The 21,959-nt window shown below is 37.5% G+C and overlaps 1 protein-coding gene across 7 annotated transcripts in view; it reads right to left on the reverse strand.

Moving 5' to 3' along the window:
• Window positions 1-21,959, reverse strand: part of LOC110128743 (cilia- and flagella-associated protein 44) — a 148,611-nt gene that overhangs the window by 62,340 nt on the left and 64,312 nt on the right. For all 7 annotated transcript variants that reach the window (XR_011487194.1, XM_070465929.1, XM_070465927.1 and 4 more), the window contains 3 exons: window positions 20,690-20,929; window positions 5,156-5,301; window positions 4,287-4,557 (listed from right to left, as the gene is read on the reverse strand). Coding sequence is in view for 6 of the 7 variants with exons in the window: in XM_070465929.1 (XP_070322030.1) it covers window positions 4,287-4,557; window positions 5,156-5,301; window positions 20,690-20,929 (657 nt within the window). In the remaining variant the exon portion in view is untranslated. The remainder of the gene's footprint in view (window positions 1-4,286; window positions 4,558-5,155; window positions 5,302-20,689; window positions 20,930-21,959) is intronic.

Below are 21,959 nucleotides of genomic sequence, written 5' to 3' on the forward strand. Positions count from 1 at the left end.
TTATTTTCAAATACTTTTTTAAAAAGCATATTCCTTTCATACATGTTTTGATTTCCTTCAAAATACCTCATGCATATGCAATGAAAAATTTCAAATACATATATTTTAAAAATTCTAAGTGTTTCACTTGACCTTACCAAAAACATTCAGTGGGAAATACACAGAATAATATAATCCCTCTCCTTGAGAAGGATATGAAATCAGAAATATGACTCTCCTTTAGAAAGGAAGCTTAAATTAAGAAGTACTATGAAGTAAATCACTTAAAAGTACTTGGTTTAATAGAGGTTCTGTGCTTAAAAATGTCTTAGGCCTATGTTCTCCTCTAGGAGTTTTATAGTTTCTGGTCTTACATTTAGATCTTTAATCCATTTTGAGTTTATTTTTGTGTATGGTGTTAGAAAGTGTTCTAGTTTCATTCTTTTACAGGTGGTTGACCAGTTTTCCCAGCACCACTTGTTAAAGAGGTTGTCTTTTTTCCATTGTATATTCTTGACTCCTTTGTCAAAGATAAGGTGTCCATAGGTGCATGGATTTATCTCTGGGCTTTCTATTTTGTTCCATTGATCTATATTTCTGTCTTTGTGCCAGTACCATACTGTCTTGATGACTGTGGCTTTGTAGTGTAGCCTGAAGTCAGGCAGGTTGATTCCTCCAGTTCCATGCTTCTTTCTCAAGGTTACTTTGGCTATTCGAGGTTTTTTGTACTTCCATACAAATTGTGAAATTATTTGTTCTAGTTCTGTGAAAAATACCGTTGGTAGTTTGATAGGGATTGCATTGAATCTATAGATTGCTTTGGGTAGTATAGCCATTTTGACAATATTGATTCTTCCAATCCATGAATCACAGCAGGATGCTCTATGACCCACATCCCAGAATTTTAGAAATAAAAGCAAAAATAAACAAATGGGACCTAATGAAACTTAAAAGCTTTTGCACAACAAAGGAAACTATAAGCAAGGTGAAAAGACAGCCCTCAGATTGGGAGAAGATAATAGCAAATGAAGCAACAGACAAAGGATTAATCTCAAAAATATACAAGCAACTCCTCCAGCTCAACTCCAGAAAAATAAATGACCCAATCAAAAAATGGGCCAAAGAACTCAACAGACATTTCTCCAAGGAAGACATACAGATGGCTAACAAACACATGAAAAGATGCTCAACATCACTCATTATCAGAGAAATGCAAATCAAAACCACAATGAGGTACCATTACACGCCAGTCAGGATGGCTGCTATCCAAAAGTCTACAAGCAGTAAATGCTGGAGAGGGTGTGGAGAAAAGGGAACCCTCTTACACTGTTGGTGGGAATGCAAATTAGTACAGCCACTATGGAAAACAGTGTGAAGATTTCTTAAAAAGCTGGAAATAGAACTGCCATATGACCCAGCAATCCCACTTCTGGGCATACACACTGAGGAAACCAGATCTGAAAGAGACACATGCACCCCAATGTTCATCGCAGCACTGTTTATAATAGCCAGGACATGGAAGCAACCTAGATGCCCATCAGCAGATGAATGGATGAGGAAGCTGTGGTACATATACACCATGGAATATTACTCAGCCATTAAAAAGAATTCATTTGAATCAGTTCTAATGAGATGGATGAAACTGGAGCCCATTATACAGAGCGAGGTAAGCCAGAAAGATAAAGACCATTACAGTATACTAACACATATATATGGAATTTAGAAAGATGGTAACGATAACCCTATATGCAAAACAGAAAAAGAGACACAGATGTATAGAACAGACTTGTGGACTCTGGGAGAAGGCGAGGGTGGGATGTTTCAAGAGAACAACATCGAAACATGTATATTATCTAGGGTGAAACAGATCACCAGTCCAGGTTGGATGCATGAGACAAGTGCTCAGGCCTGGTGCACTGGGAAGACCCAGAGGGATCGGGTGGAGAGGGAGGTGGGAGGGGGGACCAGGATGGGGAATACATGTAAATCCATGGCTAATTCATTTCAATGTATGACAAAAACCACTGCAATGATGTAAAGTAATTAGCCTCCAACTAATAAAAATAAATGGAAAAAAAAAATGTCTTAGGGTGCTGAAGAGGATTTATGACCCAGTGAATGAAACAAAAAATCCTAGTTTTCTAGCTAACCAGTTCTTAAGTAAAATTGAACCTATTTTCTATTCTCTTTCATAGGTCTTTCATAGGTCTTCATGTTTTGCTGTCATTTGTTGTAAAGAAATAATGATTCTCTTATGATCAAGTTGGTTTTTTAAGTGCTAGTCTTGATACACATAAAATATAAATTACATTTATATAAGACAAGATCTATGACTTTCATAAAGTGAAGTTATAAGTCATGACTAATGTCAGAGACAAGGGATAGCTAATACATTTTAGTTACCATTAATCACTTAGGACAGAACTTGACTGAACTTTGTTTTTTTATTTCTCAGAGCTAAGCCCCTTGCTTCTCCAATATCAGTTGCAATTTGCAAGACTTGATACAAATAACAGCCAACCATCTCCTGACATCTGCTGTTTACGGCAAATAAGTTAAACAGATGTGCTTCCAAAGAGTTCCAAAACACCTGCCAATTGTTCTCAATTCTGACTGCACTCTAAAACCGTTGGGGCTGGGGAAGGGGCAAGGTTTTAAAAATACAGATGGTCTCTGACTTACGATGGTCAACTTAATGACTATTTGACTTTATGATGGAGCAAAAGCAATATGCATTTGGTAGAAAGCATACTTCAAGTTTGGAATTTTGACCTTTTCCTGGCAAAGGACATGCAGTAGATCCTCCCTCAAAATGCTGGCAGCTGCTGCAGCCACACAACCATGAGGGTAAACAACTGGTACTCTCACCACTGGCTGTACCCACAAAACCATTAGGTTCACTTCAGTACAGTATCCAACAAATTATATGATATAGTCAACACCTTATTATAAAATAGGCTTTGCAGTAGATGATTTTGCCCAACTGTACACCAATGTAAGTGTTCTATGCACATTTAAGTTAGGCTAGGCTAAGCTGTGATATGAAGTAGCTTAGATGTATTAAATGCATTTTCAACCTAAGATATTTTCAATTTATGATGGGCTTATCAGGACACAACCCCATTGCATCATAGGTTGAAGAAGATCTGTACTAATGCCTGGGACTCACTTTCTGAGATTCTGACCTAATTGCTCTTGGGTGGGGCTCAGGCATCTATGCTTTTAAGAGCTCTTCAGTTATTCTAAAATATGTTAAGAACCTCAGACTGGTGCAGAGCTTAATTTTTGTACTTTGCATATTCAATTCTGTCTGATTTTGCCTTCTTAGAGGCTGCTTCAGCGACTTAAACACTAATTGCAGTCACAAATAAAAGGCGACCATTATAAAAATGTGGAATGGATTTTTTCTATTCAGTATGGGTTTCCATGGAGAGTTGGTACTAAGTAGAAGGATAAAGATTTTCTTCTTGTTCATCTATTTTGTCTTCTGGAAAATTTCTCTTCCTGAGCTGGATCTCTTTAGACAACAGTTCATTCTCCAAATTTTGCTGCAGTTAATAGAAATGAAAATTTACCTGCTCAAATCTTCCCTACCTTCTCTGCATGTTCTTTTGAAGTGGGTTACCTACTAAATAGGAAGCTGATGTGTTCACAGGAGTTTTAACTTTAGTCGAATACAATTCATTCTTTACAAGCAATTGTAACAGTTATTAGTGATTTTAGCCAAAGGAATCACTTTGATAACAGAAAATTTAGGTCTTGTGATAGGGTAAAGGGATATAATTTGGGGATCCAAACCCTCAATCTTCTTTACAAAGTCAGTAATGTATTCTTTTTAAGAATACAATAATTTGACTGAGTCTTTGATAACACTGTCACATTCTAATAGTAAAGACGATAATACTTTTACAACCCCTTTCAAAAGTACAAATTATGGTATACATCCCACATGTGCCTCTTCAATAAGTGAATGAATAAATAGAAAGCAAAATATATCTGAAAAAAAAAAAACTGTGCATCCTGAAAACAAAACTTTGCAAAGTGATGGAGACAGAAGAATTAACAGTCTTTTTAGCTGAAGGACTTCTATACCTTTAAATAATAAATCAAATGACTAAAGTAATAAGGTAAATTCAGTATCTTTAGTATTTGATCACAGAGACACCAGAAAGGCCAAATTATAATACTGGTAGGAAGATTAGACTGTAAGGTATTTATATCCAAATTCATCTTTAAGTGAATGTGAACATTTTAACACCAAAACATTAAAGCAAAGTTGCTGTTACTGTTATTAGTCAGTTACATACCCTGGGAGATGGCACTTTGGCTTTCACAACTTTCTTTAACTCAAACTCAGAAAAAATGTTGAAAACAAAGATATTACTATCTGCTCCAGCAGTCACCAAGAACCGGTCATCAAAGCTAGTAGAGATGGCATTAACATGTCCATAATTATTGTCATGCATATTGAAGTGCCAGTAGTCCTTCATGCTGGTCAATGAAGAATCATTCTTACTTAGGATATATACTCGAATCGCTCCATTTTGCATTCCACAAAACATCATTTCTTGGTTAATACTATGAAACACAAGGAAAGTACATTGTTCTTCATATTAATCTGAAAATGTTTAATTTTAAATTAATCGACGAATGGCTAAAGTTTTAACAACAAAGATGTTATGGAGTAAATTGTGTCCCCACAAAATTCAGATGCTGAAGCCCTAAAAAACTATGGCAGCTCTAGTAAACTAATACAAAAGGGTAGAAGGACAAAAAGACAATTTGAAATCTGGAGCTATTATATTTGGTCTTTAAAAGAATGATCAGCATATATGCTTAATTCTCAATTATTCAATTTGTGATTTCTCCAGAACCATTGTAACGTGGAACTTTTGTTATCTTACCATGCAGTAGCATCCTCCTAAGTAACAAAAAGAAAATTGATACAATTTAATTGTGTAACAAGTTCTGACAGAATGTTTGATAGAAGGATTGAAGTAGTTTCAGGATTAGCTTTGACTCTACTTTAGTCATTTGATTTAACTAAAAATTAAAAAATTGAGTATTCCTCCATTTGGACAGATCTTTAGAAATGGTAATACTCATGATGGAAAAAACAGAAAATAATGGGATGCAGTTTTTTTTTTTTTTTAAAGAATTCTGAAATTCTGGTCACCTGAAAGTGATAGTTGTGATGGGATTATCCTCTGTATCTTCAAGAAGACGGAAATCAAAAGGTTCATCTTTCCTTACTGTGTTATCACTGCTTTTGTCATCTGGAGGAAATTCACAGTGATATAGAAAACCAGAATCATAGCCACCCTAAAAAAGAGTGAAACAACATAGAAGATAGTACCTGAACACAAGACACATACGACCACATGAGGAGTTTTTGATAATTTCAAATTTTAACACATACAAGAGATGTCTTAAAACATGTATTTTATATAATTTCTATGATTATAGATAAGTTTTACAAAGCATGTCTATTATTCATTTATATTCAGCCATACAATTATAAAAATAAAATACCTTACAATGATTTGTTCCCACTTAAAACACAAGAGAGATATCACTTCTATCTACATACTGAATTCCATTTTATTTCAAGGATTATTCAGTATAAGTAGTATTTAACAATTGAGTTTTGTAGATCATGGTTTTCAGAGATTTCCAGTCTAGGACATTTTTTTTTCTCCCTAAGGCAATTGCTAATCTTGAAAAAGGCAGCTGAGAAATTAAGAAGCTGAGCAATCTGTAATCTCATGGGCTTAGAAAAAGGCAAAGAATTCCCAGGGTCCTCCAAGAAGAAGGAGCATTGTAAACACACCTTCCACTGGGCTTTCCATTGCAATCCCACATGTATGAATAAACTAGAAACAGACTGGCCCTCACAGAAAGTAAAACTTAATTTCAAGTCATCTCAGTCACTGACTGGATGAAACTGACCTAGGGTTTCTAGTTGCTTTCCAGAACTGAAAATAAATTTCCAGGCAATAATAGCAATATACAGAGACTCAAGTTGATGCTACAGTTTTTCACAAAGTCTAGCATTCAGTTAAAGAGAAAGCAAAAAAGCAACTAAGTGTATTAACAAAGTCTTGACTGAAAACCAAGAGATAAAAACATATCCAAGAAACAAAATTATAAGAAATATTGATAGAGGTGTTTCCAAAATGGACTCCAAAATAACTATGATTAATATATTTAGGGACTTTTGAAGGAAGAAAATTTTAGAAGTCAACTAGGATCTATAAAAAAGTAGATAGTGGGAAAAATGAAAATTCTAGAGCTGAAAAATAAAATGACAGAAATTAGAATTCAATAGATTGGTTTAAAAACAATTAGACACAGCCAAAGCTAGAGTTATGAAACTGAAACAGAATCAGAAAAAATAGACTAAGGCAGGAGAGAGAAGATAAAGATGTAAAATTTTTTTAAAAAGGAGTGTAAGATCTGTATGAGGCATAATGATAAGGATTAATATATACAAAATTGGAATTCCACAAGACCAACAATATGGACTAGAAACAGTATTGTGGTTTATAAATGACTCAGACTTTTCTAAAACTGAATAAAATGCATTAAAGTACAAGAAATGCCAATTACCCACAAGCAAGATATATGAAGAATTTATACCTTTTAACATGAATTTCATGAAACTCCTAGAAGAGAGCATAGGCAAGACATTCTGTGACATAAATGATACCAATGTTTTCTTAGGTCAGTCTCCCAATACAACGGAAGTAAAAATAATAATAATAATAATGAAAACAAATGGAACCTAATCAAACTCACAAGCACAGCAAAGGAAACCATATAAAAAACAACAACAAAAAGTCAGCCTATGGAATAGGAGAAAATATTTGCAAACAATGTGACATACAGGGGTTTACTCTCCAAAATATACAAATAGCTCATACAACTTCACACAGAAAAACAAACAACCCAATCAAAAAATGGGCAGAAGACTTTAATAGACATTTATATAAAGAAGACATATATATAGATGGCCAGCAGGCACATGAAAAGATGCTTAATATCACTAATTCAGTTCAGTTCAGTTCAGTCGCTCAGTCATGTCCGAATCTTTGCGACCCCATGAATTGCAGCATGTCAGGCTTCCCTGTCCATCATCAACTCCTGGGGTTTACTCAAACTCATGCCCATCAACTCGGTGATGCCATCCAGCCATCTCATCCTCTGTTGCCCCCTTCTCCTCCTGCCTCCAATCCCTCCCAGCATCAGGGTCTTTTCCAACGAGTCAACTCTTCGCATGAGGTGGCCAAAGTACTGGAGTTTCAGCTTCAGCATCAGTCCTTCCAATGAACACCCAGGACTGATCTCCTTTAGGATGGACTGGTTGGATCTCCTTGCAGTCCATGGGACTCTCAAGAGTCCTCTCCAACACCATAGTTCAAAAGCATCAATTCTTTGGCACTCAGCTTTCCTCACAGTCCAACCCTCACATCCATGCATGACCACTAGAAAAACCATAGCCTTGACCAGACAGACCTTTGTTGGCAAAGTAATGTCTTTGCTTTTTAATATGCTTTCTAGGTTGGTCACAACTTTCCTTCCAAGGAGTAAGCATCTTTTAATTTCATGGCTGGGCTGCAATCACCTTCTGAGAAATGCAAATCAAAACTACAATGAAAACTAAAAATAGAATTGCTGTATGATTCAACAATCCCACTCTTGGGCATATATCCAGACAAAACCATCATTCAAAAAGATACATGCAACCTTATGCTCATAGCAGCACTATTCAATAGCCAAAACATGGAAACAACCTAAATGTCTATTGACAGATGGATGGATATGATACTAAGTGACATTAAGTCAAAAAGAGAAAAACAAATACCATGCTATAACAGTAATATGCGGAATCTAAAATATGACACAAATGAACCTATCTACAAAACAGAAACAGACTCACAGAGATAGAGAACATATTTGTGGTTGCCAAAGGAATGGGGGAGGGAAGGGCTGAAAGTGTAGGATTAGCAGATATAAACTATTGTATATAGACGGATAAACAAACATGGTCCTACTTCATAGCACAAGGAGCTATATTCAATATCCTGTGGTAAACCATAATAGCAAATAATTTTTTTTAAAAAAGGAATATCTATATGTATATAACCAAGTCATTTTGCTGTATAGCCAGAGACTGGCACAATATTGTAAATCAACTTTACATCAGTAAAAAAAATAAAGAATTTACACATTTTAACACAAAATCTTCAAAGCAATGAGAAAAAAAGATGCATAAGGTTACAAAGAAATAATAATAAAAAGATATAAATGGTAGAATGGAAGACAAAAGATGATAAAAATATAGTTTTGGAAAGAAAATATACAGAAGAAATAAAAAAAATTTAAAGGCAAAATAGGCACAATAAGGCAAAAACAAAACCAAAACTCATATATACATATATATATATGTGTGTGTGTGTGTGTGTGTGTGTGTATATATAAATAATTTTGCAATGAGGTGTGGGGGAGGATACACAGCATTAAATGCCCAAAGATTTTTTTTCTCTAGAGCTAGTAAAAGAATAAATTTATGTGAAATTATGGGTTTCAAAGGTGGTGCAAGTGGCAAAGAACCCACCTGCCAATGCAGGAGACATAAGAGACACAGGTTCAATCCCTGGTTTGGGAAGATGCCCTGGAGAAGGGAATATCAACCCACTCTGGTATTCTTGCCTGGAGAACCCCATGAACAAAGGAACCTGGAGGGCTATGGTAAAGTTCAGTTCAGTCGCTCAGTCGTGTCTGACTCTTTGCAACCCATGAACTGTAGCATGTCAGGCTTCCTTGTCCATCACCAACTCCCAGAGCTTGCTCAAACTCATGTCCATCGAGTCGGTGATGCCATCCAACCATCTCATCCTCTTTCATCCCCTTCTCCTCCCACCTTCAATCATTTCAGGCATCAGAGTCTTTTCCAATGAGTCAGTTCTTTGCATCAAGTGGCCAAAGTATCAGAGTTTCAGCTTCAGCATCAGTCCTTCCAATGAATATTCAGGACTGATTTCCTTCAGGATAGACTAGTTTCATCTCCTTGCAGCCTACGGGCCTCTCAAGAGTCTTCTCTAACACCACAGTTCAAAAAGCACCAATTCTTCAGTGCTCAGCTTTCTTTCTAGTCCAACTCTTATATTCATACATGACTACTGGAAAAACCATAGCTTTGACTAGATGGACCTTTGTCAGCCAAGTTATGTCTCTGCTTTTTAATATGCTGTCTAGGTTTGTCATAGCTTTTCATCCAAGGAGCAAGCGTCTTTTGATTTCATGGCTATGGTACATAGGACCACAAACAGTCAGACAGGACAGAAGCAACTGAGCATGCATATTAAAATAAGGGTATATATTGTGATCTTTAGAATCACCACTAAAATAGTAATATATAATATTATATATTACATTAATATATAATATATAACATATAATATATATTTATATAATATAAATATTACATATAATAAATAATAAATATAGTAATATATATATATAATAATTTAAAAGAGGAGGAAAATTGGGGGGGACTACCTAACCATCTGATAGAAGGTAAAAAGGGGAACATATAACTGGAATTGGTGTGATAAATAGAAATAACCGGACAGTAGATTTAATCTAAAATATATTAGTCACGACATTAAATGTAAATGGACACAGCATTCCATTAAAATACAGATTTTACTACACGATTAAAAAGAAAAAGCCTAACTTTGTGCTGCTTACAAAAGATATACTTCAAAATAAGAATATCAAATGTAAAGGAAAAATAAAAATCATCAACAGCTCTGAGTTTTGGCTTAGAAACTGGGTGGATGGTTGTTCCATTTACTGAGATGGAGATGAAGCAAGTTTGCATAGAGCAAGTGTGATTTTTAAAGTTCTGTTTTGGACATGTTCATTTTGAGGCGACAAGTAGAGATGTCAAGTTGGATGTTCAAGGCTGAATATGAGAGGAGAGGTCAAGACTAGAGATAAACATGAGATTTGCTGACATATAATTGATACTTAAAGCCATGGGACTAGATGAAAGCATCTAGCAAGAAGGAGGCTGCCCAAGAACTCGAACATTTTCAAGTTTTTCAAAGTTAAAAGCTAGTTCAACAAATAAGAAGCCAGCAAGAGAAGCTAAAAAGGAGTGACCTGGCCAGCAGAAAGTGGTGTCATGGAAGCCAGGCCCCCCAAAAAATGCTTTAAGAAAGATGGAAGGTCAACTCTATCACATGCTTCTGAGAGGCCAAATGGACAGAGAAGTGGCCACTGAGCTTTACAGTATGGAAATCTTTGATGATGTGAAATAGTGAAGATAAAAACCCAACTAGAATGAGTTAAAGACCAAATAGGAGATGAAGAAATGAAGCCAATGGTTACATACAACTCTTCCAAGAAGTTTTCCTATAAAGAAGCAATGGATGAGAAGAAAGGATCTTAAAGAAAAAATTTAAAGTTGATAAGTACTAGGAGCATGTTTATGTGCTGATGATAAGAAGTCAGTAAACAGAGAGAGGGTGAAGATACAGGAGACCAGCTCATTTATTTCAGAAGTAAAACCTTTGAGAACGTGAGAAGGGATGGGATCAAGAGGCCATTTGGAATAGTGTCCTTGGAAAGATGTAACAAACGATTCACCAATTGTTAACAGCAGCAGACAAACTTGTATGGATTCCACAGAACATGAGATCTAAGACAAGATAAGGAAATTCCATCTGATTTTTTTTATTTCTTCAGTGAAATGTGAGATGGGAATAACCTGGCAGTCCAGTGGTTAGGACTCAGTGCTTTCACCATGACGGCCTGGGTTAAATTCCTGACAGGGAGTCTAAGATCCCGAAAGCCACACAGCACAACCAAAAACAACAAAACAGAAACAAAAAGAAAAGAAAATGTGAGGTAAGGTTATGACTAGAAATTGAGGGAAAGTGAAAATGACTGATGGGAGAAGAATTAGTGGTCATTTGGAAAGTGAGAAAGTGGAACCAGCCTACAGTGTGAGCACTCTGAGATATGAGAACTATAGTCGTGGTTTCAAAACAAGGCTGGTTTTCTACAGCATCTGTGTGGTACAGGCACAGAGCTGGCAAATGAGTCAAACAGGGTTAGTGTCACTGTCTCTGACCTATACCTTAACCTTGTTTGCTGGTGTAGTTTAATGGTTAAGAGCTTGGACCCAACTGCCTGAGTCCAGATCCTGTTCCACCTCTAATTATATGACTGCAAATAAGTTACCTAACCTCTCCCTGCCATGGATTTTTTAATGTAAAATGCAAATTATTAAGAGCACTTATTCTATAAGGTAGTCACTTAGAATGGTGCCTGGTATGGAATAATCAGGTTTCCAGATTTTTCAAATAAAAAACAGAATTAATATTAAATGAACTTATCATGGCAATCATTTTATGATACATGCAAATCAAATCACTATGCTATGTACCTTAAATTATACAGTGCTGCATGTTAATTATATCTCAGTAAAACTAGGTTAAAAACTTTAAATCCAGGGTGCATGGCTAAATTTGAATTTCAGATAATCAGCAAGTTTATCTTTAGTACAAGCATGTCCTATGTAATATCTGGCAACCCTAAAGCTAATAAGCATTAAATATGTTTGTTAGATAATTAGTAACTTTTGCATGTTTCAAGACACTAGAACTCTATTCTACTACAGTTGTTTCTGTACCTCTCTCCCTCATGATATGAGGAAGTTTCCCAAGGGCAGCCCATGTCCTATTTATCTCTTTACCCCTTGAACCCCACACAACAGAATCCATCAATAATTATTTTATAAAGCACAGAAGACAAAGGGTCAAGGTGCTACTACATGGAATCCTAAGGTGCCTTCATTCCTACTTTCCATCCTTCTTGCTGCTTGCCTCCTTAGAAATTGCTATCAAAGATATATTTCTAAGAAATGTTGATGAGGAGTCGCATGAACTCTCATCACTCCTTACAACAACAGGCCTTAGCTAGGCAATCCTCTGGCCTGGCCAAGGATTTGAAACCACTCACGAACTAGTGGTAATCGTTCACATATATTTCTTTTTTTTAATATAAATTTATTTATTTTAATTGGAGGCTAATTACAATATTGTAGTGGTTTTGCCATACATTGACATGAATCAGCCATGGATTTACATGTGTTCCCCATCCTGAGCCTCCCTCCCATCTCCCTCCCCATCCCATCCCTCTGAGTCATCCCAGTGCACCAGCCCTGAGCACCCTGTCTTATGCACTGAACCTGGACTGGCGATTTGTTTCACATATGATAATACACGTTTCAATGCCGTTCTCCCAAATCATCCCACCCTCGCCCTCTCCCACAGAGTCCAAAAGACTGTTCTATACATCTGTGCCTCTTTTACTGTCTCGCATATAGGGTTATCATTACCATCTTTCTAAATTCCATATATATGTGTTAGTATACTGTATTGGTGTTTTTCTTTCTGGCTTACTTCACTCTGTATAATAGGCCCCAGTTTCATCCACCTCATTAGAACTGAATCAAATGTATTCTTTTTAATGGCTGAGTAATATTCCATTGTGTGTATGTACCACAGCTTTCTTATCCATTCATCTGCTGATGGACATCTAGGTTGTTTCCATGTCCTGGCTATTATAAACAGTGCTGTGATGAACATGGGGTTATACATGTCTCTTTCAAATCTGATTTCCTCAGTGTGTATGCCCAGAAGTGGGATTGATGGGTCATATGGCAGTTCTATTTCCAGTTTTCTAAGGAATCTCCACACTGTCCTCCATAGTGGCTGTACTAGTTTGCATTCCCACCAACAGTATAAGAGGGTTCCCTTTTCTTCACACCCTCTCCAGCATTTATTGCTTGTAGACTTTCGGATAGCAGCCATTCTGACTGGCGTGAAATGGTACCTCATTGTGGTTTTGATTTGCATTTCTCTGATAATGAGTGATGTTGAGCATCTTTTCATGTGTTTGTTAGCCATCTGTATGTCTTCTTTGGAGAAATGTCTATTTAGATCTTTGGCCCATTTTTTTTATTGGGTCATTTATTTTTCTGGAATTGAGCTGCAAGAGTTGCTTGTATATTTTTGAGATTAATTCTTTGTCATTTGCTATTATTTTCTCCCATTCTGAAGGCTGTCTTTTCACCTTGCTTATAGTTTCCTTCATTGTGCAAAAGCTTTTAAGTTTAACTAGGTCCCATTTGTTCTTTTTCTTTTATTTCCAATACTCTGGGAGGTGGGTCATAGAGGATCCTGCTGTCATTTATGTCAGAGAGTGTTTTGCCTATGTTTTCCTCTAGGAGTTTTATAGCTTCTGGTCTTACATTTAGATCTTTAATCCATGTTGAGTTTATTTTTGTGTATGGTGTTATAAAGTGTTCTAGTTTCATTCTTTTACAAGTGGTTGACCAGTTTTCCCAGCACCACTTGTTAAAGAGGTTGTCTTTTCTCCATTGTATATTCTTGCCTCCTTTGTCGAAGATAAGGTATCCATAGGTGAGTAGATTTATCTCTGGGCTTTCTGTTTTGTTCCATTGATCTATATTTCTGTCTTTATACCAGTACCACACTGTCTTGATGACTGTGGCTTTTTAGTACAGCCTGAAGTCAGAAGGGTTGATTCCTCCAGTTCCATTCCTCTTTCTGAAGATTGCTTTGGCTATTCGAGGTTTTTTTGTATTTCCATACAAATTGTGAAATTATTTGTTCTAGTTCTGCAAAAAATACCATTGGTAGCTTGATAAAGATTGCATTGAATCTATAGATTGCTTTGGGAGGTATACTCGTTTTCATTATATTGATTCTGCCAATCCATGAACATGGTATATTTCTCCATCTATTTGTGTCCTCTTTGATTTCTTTCATCAGTGTTTTATAGTTTACTATATATAGGTCTTTTGTTTCTTTAAGTAGGTGTATTCCTAAGTACATTATTCTTTTCGTTGCAATGGTGAATGGAATTGTTTCCTTAATTTCTCTGTTTTCTCATTGTTAAGTGTATAGAAATGCAAGGGATTTCTGTGTTTTAATTTTAAATCCTGCAACTTTACTATATTCATTGATTAGCTCTAGTAATTTCCTGGTGGAGTCTTTAGGATTTTCTATGTAGAGGATCATGTCATCTGCAAACAGTGAGAGTTTCACTTCTTCTTTTCCAATCTGGATTCCTTTGATTTCTTTTTCTGCTCTGATTGCTGTGGCCAACACTTCCAAAACTATGTTGAATAGTAGTGGTGAGACTGGGCTCCCTTGTCTTGTTTCTGACTTTAGGGGAAATGCTTTCAATTTTTCACCATTGAGGATAATGTTTGCTGTGGGTTTGTCATATATCACTTTTATTATGTTGAGGTATGTTCCTTCTATTCCTGCTTTCTGGAGGGTTATCACAAATGGATGCCGAATTCTGTTAAAGGCTTTCTCTGCATCTATTAAGATAATCATATGGTTTTTATCTTTCAATTTGTTAATGTGGTGTATTACATTGATTGATTTGTAGATATTGAATTCTTGCATCCCTGGGATAAAGTCCAGTTGTTCATGATGTATGATCTTTTTAATATGTTGTTGGATTCTGTTTGCTAGAATTTTGTTAAGAATTTTTGCATCTATGTTCATCAGTGATATTGGCCTGTAGTTTTCTTTGTGTGTGTGTGTGGCATCTTTGTCTGATTTTGGTATTAGGGTGATGGTGACCTCGTAGAATGAGTTTGGAAGTTTACCTTCCTCTGCAATTCTGGAAGAGTTTGAGTAGGATAGGTGTTAGCTTTTCTCTAAATTTTTGGTAGAATTCATCTGTGAAGCTGTCTGGTCCTGGGCTTTTGTTTGCTGGAAGATTTCTGATTACAGTATCAATTTCTGTGTTTGTGGGTCTTTTAAGATTTTCTACTTCTTCTTGGCTCAGTTTTGGAAAATTGTACTTTTCTAAGAATTTGTCCATTTCTTCCAAGTTGTCCATTTATTGGCATATAGTTACTAATAGTAGTCTCTTATGACCCTTTGTATTTCTGTGTTGTCTGTTGTGATCTCTCCATTTTCATTTCTAATTTTGTTGTTTTGATTCTTCTCCCTTTGTTTCCTGATGAGTCTGGCTAATGGTTTGTCAATTTTATTTATCTTCTCAAAGAACCAGCTTTTGGCTTTGTCGATTTTTGCTATGGTTTATTTTGTTTCTTTTGCATTTATTTCTGCCCTAATTTTTAAGGTTTCATTCCTTCTACTAACCCTGGGGTTCTTCATTTCTTCCTTTTCTAGTTGCTTTAGGTGTAAAGTTAGGTTATTTATTTGACTTTTTTAGTTTCTTGAGGTAAGCCTGTATTGCTGTGAACCTTCCCCGTAGCACTCTTTTACAGTGTCCCATAGGTTTTGAGTTGTTGTGTTTTAATTGTCATTCATTTCTATGCATATTTTGATTTCTTTTTTGACTTCTTCTGTGATTTGTTGGTTATTCAGCAGCATGTTGTTCAGCCTCCATATGTTTGAATTTTTAATATTTTTTTCTCCTGTAATTGACATCTAATCTTACTGCATTGTGGTCAGAAAAGATGCTTGGAATGATTTCAATTTTTTTTAATTTACCAAGACTAGATTTATGGTCCAGGATGTGATCTATTCTGGAGAAGGTTCCATGTGCACTTGAGAAAAAGGAGAAATTCACTGCTTTGGGGTGAAATGTCCTATAGATATCAATTAGGTCTAGCTGGTCTATTATATCATTTAAAGTTTGTTTTTCCTTGTTAATTTTCTGTTTAGTTGATCTATCCATAGGTGTGAGTTGGATATTAAAGTCTCCCCCTGTTATTGTGCTATTGTTAATTTTCCCTTCCATACTTGTTAGCATTTGCCTTACATATTGTGGTGCTCCTATGTTGGGTGAATATATATTTATAATTGTTATATCTTCTTCTTGGATTGATCCTTTGATTGTTATGTAGTGTCCTTCTTTGTCTCTGTTCACAGACTTTATTTTAAAGTCTATTTTATCTGATATGAGTATTGCTACTCCTGCTTTCTTTTGGTCTCTATTTGCGAGGAATATCTTTTTTCAGCCCTTCACTTTCATTCTCTATGTGTCCCTTGTTTTGAGGTGGGTCTCTTGTAGACAACATATATAGGGGTCTTGTTTTTGTATCCATTCATCCAGTCTTTGTCTTTTGGTTGGGGCATTCAACCCATTTACACTTAAGGTAATTATTGATAAGTATGATCCCATTGCCATTTACTTTGTTGTTTTGGGTTGGAGTTTATACACCCTTTCTGTGTTTCCTGTCTAGAGAAGATCCTTTAGCATTTGTTGGAGAGCTGGTTTGGTGCTGCTGAATTCTCTCAGCTTTTGCTTGTCTGTAAGGCTTTTGAGTTCTCCTTCATATTTGAATGAGATCCTTGCTGGGTACAGTAATCTGGGTTGTAGGTTTTTCTCTTTCATCACTTTAAGTATGTCCTGCCATTCCCTTCTGGCCTGAAGAGTTTCTATTGAAAGATCAGCTGTTATCCTTATGGGAATCCCCTTGTGTGTTATTTGTTGTTTTTCCCTTGCTGCTTTTAATATTTGTTCTTTGTGTTTGATCTTTGTTAATTTGATTAATATGTGTCTTGGGGTGTTTTGCCTTGGGTTTATACTGTTTGGGACTCTCTGGGTTTCTTGGACTTGTGTGACTTTTCCTTCCCCATTTTAGGGAAGTTTTCAACTATTATCTCATCAAGTATTTTCTCATGGTCTTTCTTTTTGTCTTCTTCTTCTGGGACTCTATGGTTTGAATGTTGGGATGTTTAACATTGTCCCAGAGGTCTCTGAGGTTGTCCTCATTTCTTTTAATTCTTTTTTTCCTCTCTGCTTCATTTATTTCTACCATTCTCTCTTCTACCTCACTTATCCTATCTTCTGTCTCCATTATTCTACTGTTGGTTCCCTCCCGAGTGCTTTTTATCTCATTTATTGCATTATTCATTATATATTGACTCTTTATTTCTTCTAGGTCCTTGTTAAACATTTCTTGCATCTTCTCAATCCTTGTCTCCAGGCTATTTATCTGTAACTCCATTTTGTTTTCAAGATTTTGGATCATTTTCACTATCATTATTCTGAATTCTTTATCAGGTAGATTCCCTATCTCTTCCTCTTTGGTTTGGTTTGGTGGGCACTTATCCTGTTCCTTTACCTGCTGGGTATTTATCTGCCTTTTCATGTTGTTTATAATGCTGTGTTTGGGGTGGCCTTTCTGTATTCTGGCAGTTTGTGGTTCCTCTTTATTGTGGAGCTTCCTCACTGTGGGTGGGGTTGGACAGGTGGCTTGTCAAGGTTTCCTGGTTAGGGAAGCTTGTGCCGGTGAGGTGGAATTGGATTTCTTCTTTCTGGAATGCAATGAAGTGTCCAGTAGTGAGTTTTGAGATATCAGTGGGTTTGGTGTGACTTTGGGCAGCCTGTATTTTGAAGCTCAGGGCTATGTTCCTGTGTTGTTGGAGAATTTGCATGGTATATCCTGCTCTGGAACTTGTTGGCCCTTGGGTGGTGTTTGGTTTCAGTGTAGGTATGGAGACTTCTGATGAGCTCTTATTGATTAATGTTCCCTGGAGTCAGGAGTTCTCTGGTGTTCTCAGGTTTTGGACTTAAGCCTCCTGCCTCTGGTTTTCAGTCTTATTCTTACAGTAGCCTCAAGACTTCTCCATCTATACAGCACTGATGATAAAACATCTAGGTTAATGATGAAAAATTTCTTCACAGTGAGGGACACCCAGAGAGGTACATAGTTACATAGAGAAGAGAAGAGGGAGGAGGGAGATAGAGGTGACCAGGAGGAGAAGAGGGAGAATCAAAAGGAGAGAGACAGATCCAGCCAGTAATCAGTTCCTTAAGTGTTCTCCACAGTCCGGAACACACAAAGAGATTCACAGAGTTGGGTAAAGAAGAGAAAGGGGAGGGAGGAGATAGAGGCGACCTTGTGGAGAAAAGGGAGAGTCAAAAGAGGGAGAGAGAAATCAAGCCAGTAATCTCGCTCCCAAGTAAAAATAGGTACTGAAGATTGGGTTCTTAAAGGTACTAAATTGGTAACAAATACCAAAAAGCAAAGACTAAAAATCTAGAGTAGAGGTTAGATTCTCAAAAATACAATATTAAAAAAACAAAACAGTCACAAAAATTATATATATATATAAAGTTTTCTTTAGAAATGGGGTCTTTTTTTTTTTTGCAAGGTAATAGTAGGTTATAAGGAGAAGGCAATGGCACCCCACTCCAGTACTCTTGCCTGGAAAATCCCATGGATGGAGGAGCCTGGTAGGCTGCAATCCATGGGGTCGCGAACAGTCAGACACAACTGAGCGACTTCACTTTCATTTTTCACTTTCATGCATTGGAGAAGGAAATGGCAACCCACTCCAGTGTTCTTGCCTGGAGAATCCCAGGGACGGCAGAGCCTGGTGGGCTGCCGTCTCTGGGGTCGCACAAGAGTCTGACACGACTGAAGCGACTTAACAGCAGCAGCAGCAATAGGTTATAAAAATGAAAATTAAAGGAGTAATAGAGGACTTAAAAATTTTAAAAAAAATTAATTTAAAAAGTGATAATAAAAATATATCTAGGACTTTCTCTGGAGCTGTAGTGGACAGTGTGGGATCAGTTCATTTTCAGATAGTTCCTTGATCCAGCTTATACTTCTCAAGATCTATAGGCCCTTTCTATGTAGTCGGAGCTAACTATAGGGTTTTACTCTATTGCACCTGTCACTTCCAAAGCAGTTCTGTTTATTTTAGCTTCTTCTGTTTGCTGGTCTCTTCAGTGTCTAATTTCCACCCTGCCACAAGGGGGCGGTGGTAGTCACTTTTTTAGGCTCACTTGTTCAGTCTGCTGTTGGGGGGGGGGGGGGGCGGTGGAGCACTGCAAACAAATATCACTGGCATGTGTGGGGAGTGCTCGCAGTGTTTCAGCTGCACTGGGTTTGCCCCTGCTCACTGCGTGTGTGCTTTCACGGTCTACACTCTTCAGGTTCTAGGTTGCTCTGCCGGGAATTGTCTGAGGCAGGCCCTGGATTGCGTGCACTTCCCAGGTCTAAGCCACTCAGGTTCAGGTTCTCAGGTACTCAACAAAGGCACAAACTTGGTTGGACCTGTGTTTTGTGCCCTTCCCAGATCCAAGCAGCTCAGGTGACCAGGTGCTTGGCAAGCGCAGTCACCCTCAGGTGGGCAGTGCATCTTATCGCCTCCCCATCCCAGCCAGCTCGGTTTTCTGGGTGTACAATGGGTGTGCCTTCTCAGGTGTGCCATGTGTCTCTTCTGGGGAGCTGATCTCTGGCTGCGACGCTCACGGCAGACGTCAACTGCCCAAATTCCAAAAAGTCTTGGTTAGCAACAAAGTCTGCTTGCAGTTTGGTAGAGGATGCCTCTCTGGGGCCTCGATTGCCCCCTACCAGCTCTGACTGCTCTCGCCTTCCTGTCTCCGGCAGGGGATGGGCTGGTCCACAGCTGGCTAACTCTACTCAGTCCTTTGTTCTGTGAGCAGGCCTGGCAGTGTCTCAGGTTAGGGCTTTTCACGGGATAGCCATCCCACAGTCTGGGTTGCTACCTCAAGTTAGTTCCCTCAGATTGCCCTTGGGCCATTCAGGCCCAGTCATTACCCTAAGCAATGCAGCCCGTGCCTCCCCGTCCAGCCCCTGCTTGCTAGTGGTGGATGTGAAAATCTGTGCTGCTTCTCCACTGGGAATTGCCATTAGGCACGTAATCTGTGGGTTTTAATTATTTATTTATTCTTACTACTGGTTATGTTGCCCTCTGAGATTCCAAGGCTTGCCACAGACCCACCGGTGGGAGCGTTTCCTAGTGTTTGGAAACGTCTCTCTTTTTTAAGACTCCCTTCCTGGGATGGATCTCCATCCCTACCTCTTTTGTCTCTCTTTTTATCTTTTATATTTTGTCCTACCTCCTTTTGAAGACAATGGGCTGCCTTTCTGGGTGCCTGATGTCCTCTGCCAGCATTCAGAAGCGGTTTTGTGGAACTTGCTCAGTGTTCAAAAGTTCTTTTGATGAATTTGTGGGGGAGAAAGTGATCTCCCCGTCTATTCCTCCGCCATCTTAGGACCACCCCCTTTCACATATATTTCTACGTGAATTTTTGACAAATTTATTATATAGTGAAGGAAATCTTGCTTTGCAATAGATCAATAAAATATTTTATTAGAGTAGAAAATATGTATTTAGGAGATGTAATTGTCACACTATGGTAACATTCCCAGGTACCTGTCTCCCGTTTTTCTGTGCTTCCTTATTAGCCAAGTACCAATTTCTTTGACGGTGGCACTGTGATCATCTATTAATAAAAACAGCCATTTACCCAGATTTCCATGTGGCTACATAGCATAGTTGTAGGTAATGAAAAGTAAGCAAGTCCAGTGGATTGTGCTGCTATCATTCTCAAAATTTGAAAATGACAGACTCACTTGGAAAACCTCTTAGCTCTTTGCCCTTCTATCTTTGATTCTTCTTCCCTTTGACCTTCTGAAACATGTGTGATTGTCATAGATAAAAGATATAGTAGACAGACATATAAAAGATTTTAAGATGATATAAAAACTAACACATTCATTTGTCAAAATCCAAGCCTTCAATAGTAGATAATAACTGAAGTCTTAGCACAGAGTCTTAGCAATTAAGAATGTGATAGAAAATAACACATATATTGGATTAGGACTGAGATAAAAATTTATTACATTATTACTCACCAAAGAAATCCAGAACTTTCCTGGCTCAGAGTAAAACCCACAGAGGATGTGACAGGCCGTTGAAGGAACAAAGATTTCAGGTAAGGGCTCCTCTTCCTCTTCCTCCTCCTCCTCCTCTTCTCCTTGGAGTTCCTTTTCCACATCTTCGCCCATCTCTGTTTCTAGCCTTTTCCTTTTTTCTTGCTTTTCCTTCTCCTTCAGCTCCTTTTGTTTCTTTCTCCTTTCAATTTCTATTAATCTCTTTAGCAAAAGATATGATGGGATTTAAGAAAAAAACTGTAATTCATTCATTCACACTATAATAAAAGAAAATAGAAGATAGAGCCCTAGGAAAATTCATAGCTCTAATACAACAAATGTCATTTAAAAATTATCAGTTGGGATGCAAATTAGTACAGCCACTATGGAAAACAGTGTGGAGATTTCTTAAAAAGCTGGAGATAGAACTGCCATATGACCCAGCAATCCCACTTCTGGGCATACACACCAAGGAAACCAGATCTGAGACACGTGCACCCCAATGTTCATCGCAGCACTGTTTATAATAGCCAGGACATGGAAGCAACCCAGATGCCCATCAGCAGACGAATGGATGAGGAAGCTGTGGTACATATACACCTTGGAATATTACTCAGCCATTAAAAAGAATTCATTTGAGTCAGTTCTAATGAGATGGATGAAACTGGAGCCCATTATACAGAGCAAAGTAAGCCAGAAAGATAAAGACCATTACAGTATACTAACACATATATATGGACTTTAGAAAGATGGTAACGATAACCCTATATGCAAAACAGAAAAAGAGACTCAGATGTATAGAACAGACTTGTGGACTCTGGGAGAAGGCGAGGGTGGGATGTTTCAAGATAACAGCATTGAAACATGTATATTATCTAGGGTGAAACAGATAACTAGCCCAGGTTGGGTACATGAGACAAGTGCTTGGGCCTGGTGCACTGGGAAGACCCAGAGGGATCGGGTGGAGAGGGAGGTGGGAGGGGGGACTGGGATGGGGAATACATGTAAATCCATGGCTAATTCATTTCAATGTATGACAAAAACTACTGTAATGATGTAAAGTAATTAGCCTCCAACTAATAAAAATTAAAAAAAAAAAAAAATAAATGGAAAAAAAATTATTATCAATTTGGTAAGATAACAGACTTTGTATGATTTCAATACCTTTAGACCATGAAATTTTTGTACCTTGTTTTGTGTCCCTGGATATGTTCCAGAGCCTGCTAGTTTATAGTCTATGGGAACTTGAACA

The sequence above is a fragment of the Odocoileus virginianus genome, chromosome 4 (assembly GCF_023699985.2).
Source record: "Odocoileus virginianus isolate 20LAN1187 ecotype Illinois chromosome 4, Ovbor_1.2, whole genome shotgun sequence".
In the NCBI taxonomy this organism is placed as follows: Eukaryota; Metazoa; Chordata; class Mammalia; order Artiodactyla; family Cervidae; genus Odocoileus; species Odocoileus virginianus.